This window comes from Primulina huaijiensis, chromosome 2 (genome assembly GCF_012295235.1).
Source record: "Primulina huaijiensis isolate GDHJ02 chromosome 2, ASM1229523v2, whole genome shotgun sequence".
Lineage (NCBI taxonomy): Eukaryota > Viridiplantae > Streptophyta > Magnoliopsida > Lamiales > Gesneriaceae > Primulina > Primulina huaijiensis.
In genome coordinates this window covers 6,308,088-6,316,868 of record NC_133307.1, presented here as the reverse complement: position 1 = coordinate 6,316,868, position 8,781 = coordinate 6,308,088, and the positions used below count along the sequence as shown (strand labels likewise).

The window sequence follows — 8,781 nt, the reverse complement described above, 5'->3', positions numbered from 1 at the left end:
TCGTAGTCACTCCTCTAGATACAGTATGCTAACAAAATCATATTTCTGCCCTCCAAATACATCAGTAGTGTCCCATGGATCGTTTCACCCTTTCCTCCTTGCTACTCTTACACAACTGATGTAAATAAACACACTATAACAGCTGAAGTGATAATTCAGCAGGAAACATTAACAGGGGATTAAATAATCTCAAGCTTCCAACAAATGTGAGACAGGGATGAACATCTCTCCAAGGCCAGAGGCGAGGGAAGAGAGCGCAAAGATAGGAACACTTGAAGGGGAGGGGGTAAGAAACAGCATCTGAGATTAAAGCACTTCTATACAATAATAGATCGTTCTTTGTTTATTGTGTAACATTCTTCACAAATAAATTTCATCCTATAATTGTGCTCTTACAATGAGAAATCACAAGGAGAACTAGCGTATAGCACTTTAACAATTTCACTTTCCCTGTAACTACATGGCACCCCTATGTCCTTGCGGCTTCATAGGAGTTGTTGGGTTGTCGCAAACGCAATTTCGACTTTTTGGCTTCAAAACTGTCATTCCAGACTTTACGTGGAACTTATGGTGGTAAATTTTTATCCAAAAAAGAATGTGAATATTATCATCTACAAATATCTTTAGCTAACCGGCGTCTTTCAGAACTAGCTAGCTTGTCTTTTGAAGAAAGGCTTCTGGCAGATTAAGAGTTTCTCGTCACTATTGCTTTCAATCTCGACTACTCGTGCCTCCCATTTCAGATGTGCTGCGAGAGATCTAGCAAACTCAATAAGATGAACACTGTCCCTTAAAATCACCCATCCCTGCATTTGTTTATTGATTAGCATAACAAAAGACTGAAGAATATGCAGAATGCAGATGGTAATAACAAATACACTGGACGGATTCATGATCATTGAAGGGTTGGAGACGCCCTTCTTTAATAACTAGATCAATTTGTATTTATACCATAATTCGTTAGCAGCTAGGCGGACAAAAGAGGAATGAGTCAGCATGTGCAAAAAATTATTTGTTCATCCTCATTCAAACTTAAAAAGTATCAAGAAATTTGAATCAGGACTTTCGATCTAATATGTGGTCCTCAGATTAATCCAAAATAGGTTAGCTTTCCATTTGCATGCTTTAATATCAGGGACAGATCTAAAACCAGATCAACAGTGTGGCCGACATCAAAAGCATAGCCATTATTTTTACCATTCTTGCTTTACTGTACATTATCAATGCATCTATGTATACAAATTAACTCATTGTTCAAATCACAAGAGAATGAATTCCAATCTAGATAAATAAAAAAAAATTCTGTATCAAATACCTCTGGACGAAGCAAACGATCCATCTCAGTAAACAGATCTAGCGCCTGGCATGCGGGATGCTCAGAAAATTGAAGGGAGATAAGCCCTTGAGCATGGACCAAATCATATGTTCTCGGATAGGTGGGAAATGGTTTGCACCTGTGTGAAAAATGCCACGGTAAAGAAAGAAAGTGGTAAAGGTACAAAAATTAATTACAAAATGTCAATGAGAAAAAATAAGCAAAAGACTGCACTTATTTCAGTTCACTCTGATTATATGTGGGGATTGTTCATTAGCAATCATTGAATCACAATTATATTTCAGGATGCTGGAGAGTGTTACTTCTCTTTCTGGAATACCTTTTTCTGTTTTCTTGAGGGAAGGAGCAGAACAATAACTATCGCAATGAAGAAAAAATTAACATTTGCATTTATAGTGTAACCCAGATATAATTTCTGAGATTACTCTATATTCTTAAAGCACCCTTTAAAAAATGGCCATGGCTGAAAGGAGAGCTAAAGTAAGACCCAGATGCATCTTGGATAAATAATATTGTGATCAAATTCATAATTTCCAATGTTGTCTAGTTGCACAAGGATATATAAACACCTAGGTTCATCAGATGAACCAGGAAAAGTTTCATGAAGATTTGATTATAAAAAAAAACATATCCTGCAAGGAGGAACAGAGCTATCCTCTGGTAGAAAGTGGCAAAAACAAACACATTTTCTAGGTTTTCAACAGCAACAAATTTCAGAAATCAAACCATGAGATAAGACGTCAAAGATCCTCAGTAAAGCGGGAACACTCACATGCATGTTATGACACAGGATCATATTTAACTTGAAATAGGATTGATAAGTAGCAAGGAAAAGAGAAACCAATTATAGTCTCATACAATAGAATGTAAAACTTACCAGTCATGTTGCACTCCAATAAAACCCCGGTCAACTATTAGAGGCAGACTGTTAGGTCCTCTTGTAGGGACAACATTCATTACCCACACAGATTTTCCAGTTTCTAACAATGCAGCATTGAAACCACCAAGACGAGCATTCATGTCTAACACATTTCTCAGCATGTTAAAAGGTGGCGAAGGATCCTCATCTCCAGGTCTCTTTGGGTGATCAGAAAATATTAGTGGTGACAGCAGAGACCAATAATTGCTGACGGCTGATTTGCAGTTAATAGCATCTTCGACAACCTCTTCTGACTGCAAACCTAACATGAAAAGAAAAGAAAGTCGTCATTGTTTTGCTCAATTACAAAGCACAAACATGAAGCCATGACGTCTTAAGCCTACAGATATTTATGATGCTGTGACATATCTACTAGTGTGCAGATCAACTCTTTCAAGATGATACAAAAAACGAAGTGAAATCTTAGGGTAACTGATCGACACCACCTGAGGTTACGCTTTAATACTGCAAACCTCAATGAGGTTTGAGAATTACAGTGACAAACAATATATGTCCAACTGGTACAAGTCCTTGAGTAAAATAATCTTATGATGAGTAAAGTTAGCCCAACCTTAGAGTGCATCATAAAAACTAGGTGGTTTTTGTATGATGCCCAGCCTCAAGGGTTACCATTGTAATTAACTCAATTCTTTAACATATAGTACCATGAATTTGAAGTTCAGTTGAGCTCAGCGTAGCCTGCGAAGGCCATTTTCTTCTTTCTTCAACGGGGATCCAACGACGGCCCTGCGTTCCACTAATGCATGACTGGAGTGGCCGGTAATATGGAGACTCGATGTCATGGGCCTTGCTACAGAGAGAAGGAAAAGCAGTTTTCCTGGAATACAATCAAACGGTTCCTTCTTAGGGGTGATGCATCATTTACATATGCAACCATTAGTATAGTAGATATAGTATAAATTAAAAAAATTCCCACATCCTGGTAAAATTCTTAGTCCTGGTTAAAATATATATATTTGTTCACTTTAATATATCTTATCCACAATCACAAAAATAGTTCCACATGTAACATATTTCAACATAAGTTAAACATACAAATAACCCTGTTCATTAGGGACAGGTGAGATTTATATAAACACACGAAAAATTAGGTGATTCATATGTAGCCTTGCCTTGCTGAATAGCATTTCTTCTTGCTAGTCTTCTTCCATACAACAGTCTCATCTTGCTGCGGCAACATCTCCCAGCAGAGATTTTCTGCTAATGACCGCACTGCATTCCACTGTTTCAGGTTAACCTTATTGTGAAGGGATCGCTGAGAATTTATGAGTGGACTAGTCCAGACAAAATATCCACCGGGCCGCAACAAACGATCGGCCTCGAGCAAAAATAAACCATCTGCTCCAAGAGACGAGAATTACTAAACAGAAAGGAATTATTCTCGATGATAATAATTATGATATGATAACTAAATTTAAAATAAAGTTATGATATTTGCAAAATAAACACGGATACAGGGTACAACACTGTATTTGACACAAGATTGAATAGATAAACATATCCTTTTATGTACAGATTAACTAGCAAGAAGTCAATCTTGCTTGATGGCAAAGCAGCGTGAGCCCAAAAGAAGTTTCCAAACAGAGTTAGTGCTCAGGATCCTGCTGTTGAATCACACACCCATGTTTCTGAGCTTAACAGTAAACAGAAAGTTCCAGAAGTTTCCCAACAGAGTTAGATACGATATGTTTCTCTTTCTGCGATCAAATAATCATAGAAAAAAATGAAACCCAAGAATTCAATGTCTGAATTTGACCCCTCTCTCATACCCCTTTTCTCTCTCAGTTTCCTACCAGCGTTACTCGTCCCTCATTCTTTTTCTTTCAGCTGGTCCTTGGCAAAACCAGAAATTTTGCCAGCTTGATTAGGGAACTCCTTAATTGTTTAACCTACTCTTTTACGACTTCTCTTTTTCCCTAAGGTAGAATCCAAGGTAGATAGGTGCCTCGAACTTCATCATTATCTCGTCATTTCATTATATATCTAAGTCCAACTTTTTAATTGAACTTCCTTCTTTATGCTACAGCTTCCGGAGGAAATAGTGCTTCTATGAAATTAAAAACAAAAAATAAAAATGATAGCATAGGTGGTTGTACTTTCTTTTTTTTCTTTTTCCGATGATAAATGTTATTCGTTTACCTTGAATAGCTGCAAAAGTTCACAATACATTCGCTCTTCAAAACCCAAGGTTACAAGCATACTGAAAATTTGTAATTATTATATCATAATAAATGCAAGATTCTAATTGTTAGAAAATCCATATTGTTCCCCACATGCAAGCAATCATTTTGAATCCTATCAATTCTTTTACGCATAATCGTTACCAGGAACTATTCTGATATGCCTAATGTATAGTTTAGACAGAGAGTAATTAAAAATAATAATTCATTCAGGTATAGTACTAAATTTTGCTTGTTAGCAGCACTTCTTCCACAAATAAGGAACAATAGAGGCAACGGAAGCAAGAAAAAGATTTTAAAATTACCATAATACCTTTTGCATCCCAATCAACACGACATCTTGCACAATGTATCATATCAAACGAAAGGGACGGATATGGTAACTGCTTTGACGTAAATGAGCCGATCATTGCTGGAAGACCTCTTTCTAGCGTTAATTGAACTTGACTGCCTGAAGCTTCATAATTTGCTATACACATGGTCAATAGTTGGTTGGAAGATAGATGCGCCCCAAAACTACCATAACCACATTCTATGTCCAGGATCGTTCGAACCTAAAATTAAACAAACAAAATAGTTATATTCTTGAGCACATGATGCATGATCGCCAAATTACTACACAGAATAATATCCAGCGCTCAAAATATGGCGCCGTCGCGATAAAGCTGCATAATGGCTCAAAAAAATCACATTTCGAGTTAGAATTTCAAGGGTGTATAGCTCTAAGATAATTAAGTTGGCACGATGGATCCAAGTAAATTCACAGTGAAGGTATCACTTAGTAACAAACTTAAAAAAGCACTCTCTGTAAGCTTTTGAATTATATCCTACATTAATCAAGCTGCCAATCATTTGTGGGACTATTAAATGAGAGTATAATGAAAATTTAGAAAATTTCATTTATAATTCCTGGCATTTTAATCTATAATTTTAGTAATCTGACAACAAAGTACTTCGCAAAAAAGTGTTCATGTTTGGAACTTCTGCAACACAAAGCTCACAAACAGGGGATCAAAATGTTTGATAGTGCAAACCAACAACAGAGAGTTATCTCAACCAAAAGCTGGAACCATAAACATCCAGCTCAAATTTACTGGCATAATTCACATGTTGCAAGAGAAGACTGTGTGGGGGATAAACTGTAATGGGTGCAATTCAAAAATATGAAAACGCCATAGGTAGTCAAATGATATAGAAGGTAAATCACACAAATAAAGTATGGCACTATCAACTTACTCCAGCTTGTAAATAATTATCATTTTTTAGTCCAATAATTTCTGCAATTTGATGGGCGTAGTCTTCAACATCAAATGTAGAAGATACTGAACGGAAGGAAATCTGGTCTTCATCCAACATCATCATCCTGCAGTTTAAGATGGAGAAAAAGCTCCAATAAAGGACCTGAACAACAAATACTGTTTGTTACCAAGATTACAAAATCAACTCTTTCACTCACCTTTTGGTTAAACTTCCCGAAGATAGCACCTCTTGTGCTGTGATATTAACATTTGCAAACCAGATGACATCCTTTCCAGTAGGCCACCTGAGTGGAATCTTATAATTGACAGGTGTAAGAACCAAACATTTTTGCTTGAAGCCTCTTTCACAATGGCGATCATATTCTTCACCATTGGAAAATCCCAGAGCAAGATTTTCCGATACATTGAAGCAAGGCACGTAGTTTTCCGATTCCTCAGAACAGTAATCCAATTCTCTCATTCTTAAAGAACCAAGAGACAGCTCCCCGATCTCATGAAAATCTGTGTACAATTGCTCTTGAAGCCGCCTATATCCATTAAATATTTTCCCTCTGGTCATAGAGGTTATAGAAAGTGTCCACCAGAAGGAACCAGTAACAGCAAGAATTACAATCACCACTAAACTGAACTTGAGCAAAGAGATTGTCACTTTATGCCTGCTCCTCAGAGTCCCAGGGCTAAATGGATCAGAAACGAATCCATTCTCACTCAAGCTGTGTTTAGAAAATAATTTATCTGGAAAAAGAATTGGAAGAGGGGATTTGATAGATAAATATGCATGATCACCGCCATTGGTTCGAGTCTGATCCATATCTTCCTTCTCGGCCCTTTCTTTCATCCGAGAATCTTCCCACAAGTCATGACTATTATCTGAGAATCTCCAGCCTCCACCTGACACACCTCGATGGAGAGGACGTGACATTTTACAACCTAAGACACCACAAAAAAGAAGGAATCATAAAAGAACATAAGCACCGTATGGGCCAACCACAGAACATAAAAACATCTTTTTTAATCGTCTATTTAAAAAACAGCCAAACTGAGTTGAAAAAGCACCAAGTGCCATTGATATATCTACTTCCTAATTACATTTTTAGATCCTCCAAATCGTAAAAACCCGCAATCTGTGATATTTAAAAAAATCAAAAACAAATATTATATTAATCCAAGAGATGTAGATTTCCAGTGTGCATGTAATGTGAACTGAAAAGCAGAAATAAAATATACTCGCTATCCATTAAAGAAACACACCATTTAATAATAAAATTGAGTAGATTCACTCCAAAACACAACTGAAATGCCAAGGATTTGCCTTACCCACCAAGGAACACACACAAAAATCAAGCTGGATGGAACCTGAATTCAGCTCAGCTCAATCACTCAACGCAACCAAAACAAACACCAGAGATGGTAACAACCCAGGAAACCCAATTTAGATCAACATAATAAAAACTCATTAAATACGTCATCTTTCCACCTACGATTCAAAATCGCAAAACAACAAAAGAGAGCGGTTGCAGAAAACAGCAATTTCATTCCGAGCATTCATTCACCTTGACTCTTGAGAGATGCAAATTCTGCTGACGCTTAAACAACCCCCAACCCCCCTCAATTTCAGCCTATTCTGCCGCGGTTTTTCATGAATCCACACAACCCCCAAGATTTGCCTTGTCCCACCTCCTCACCTCATTGTTTGATCTCTCTTACACACCCAGTCACCCCACTTCCTAGCTCCCAAATTCACCCCACAGCTAAACAATCTTTTTTGGAGAGAATCCGAGTAAGAAAACAGCTAAAATCAGAGAAAATGGGAAAGAGAATATCATCTGCCAAGCTCACACATTGACACACACATTTACATATATATACACACACACAGAGTAAAATGCGTCTATTTGTACCACTGTGGATCCAATCTCAGCATGGCTCGCTCGTGAAAAAGACAATGTTTTTCTATATTATTTGGGATTAATTATTGATAATATAAAAAAATATAATTATTCGGTTTAATATACAAAATTAATTTATAATTACACTTATTGATAATACAAAAAAATAAAATTATTCGATTTAATATACAAAATTAATTTATAATTACACTTAAATTAATATATAATAACAATAAGATTTATGGCACAAAATAATACCATGAAATAATTTATTATAAAGTATAACTAAATTAAAATCGCGCCAACTACCAATTTGTATTTTATTTTTTTATTCTTTGATAATGATTATGCATCCCTTTCAATTATTTAACTAATTGTCAAAGATTATGTGACTCTACAGTTGAACTACGACATTTAAAATTTTTTTAAAAAAAATTGAATTTAAAATATTAAATCTACGATCTCACATATTTATTTTCGCGAGACTGACTCAGTTTATATATAAAGTGAAAATTAATATTTTTATATAAAAAAATTTTATTTTTTATTTTTCGGTCAGATATGAGATCTGTATCAGAAATATATATATATATATAAACACACATGTACATACATAATGGAGTTTAATCAAATACTTCATTTTATCTTATCTTATTGTACCATATGATTAATTGCAACATTTAAGTAGAGAGAGAAACAAAGTGGATGTGGCAATGGTCATTAATTTATGGAACATAAAAATTTATTTTAACGATTTTACGAGTCAATTTTATAATACAGATATTTTATTTAAGTCACACGTGAAAAATATTATTTTTTATTGTAGACATAGACAAAGTTAACATGTTTCACGAATAAAAATATGTGAGACTGTCTCACAAAAGAATTATTTTTTTATGAAAACATATCATGTTCACGAAAAAAAATGCAAACAATTTGCTCATCTTGTGTAAACATTTTATCGAGTAATAATCTCTTGCGCACGTTGTGTGTGTAAATTGATTTTTGTTAAATGTATAATATTTTTAATATTGATTAGTTTGTAAAAATAAAATTTAAAAATTAGATTGATCTCAAGAACTTTAAATGTGAATTTTCATAAGATTTTTGGTAATTACTTAAAATAATTATCTAAATATATTTATTTATTTTTAAGATTTTTGAAGTTTTGTTATAA

At 35.0% G+C, this 8,781-nt stretch overlaps 1 protein-coding gene across 1 annotated transcript; it reads right to left on the bottom strand.

Moving 5' to 3' along the window:
• Positions 1 to 301: 301 nt before the first annotated feature.
• On the bottom strand, positions 302 to 6,796 carry LOC140965906 (probable pectin methyltransferase QUA2). Its single transcript, XM_073426156.1, has 9 exons — positions 6,772 to 6,796; positions 5,913 to 6,645; positions 5,693 to 5,819; positions 4,770 to 5,010; positions 3,389 to 3,614; positions 2,921 to 3,093; positions 2,214 to 2,517; positions 1,316 to 1,454; positions 302 to 806 (listed from the first exon to the last, which is right to left on the bottom strand). The coding sequence occupies exons 1-9, from the start codon at positions 6,779 to 6,781 to the stop codon at positions 648 to 650; spliced, it is 2,112 nt and encodes a 703-aa protein (XP_073282257.1). The 5' UTR covers positions 6,782 to 6,796; the 3' UTR covers positions 302 to 647.
• Between the last annotated feature and the right edge of the window lie 1,985 nt (positions 6,797 to 8,781).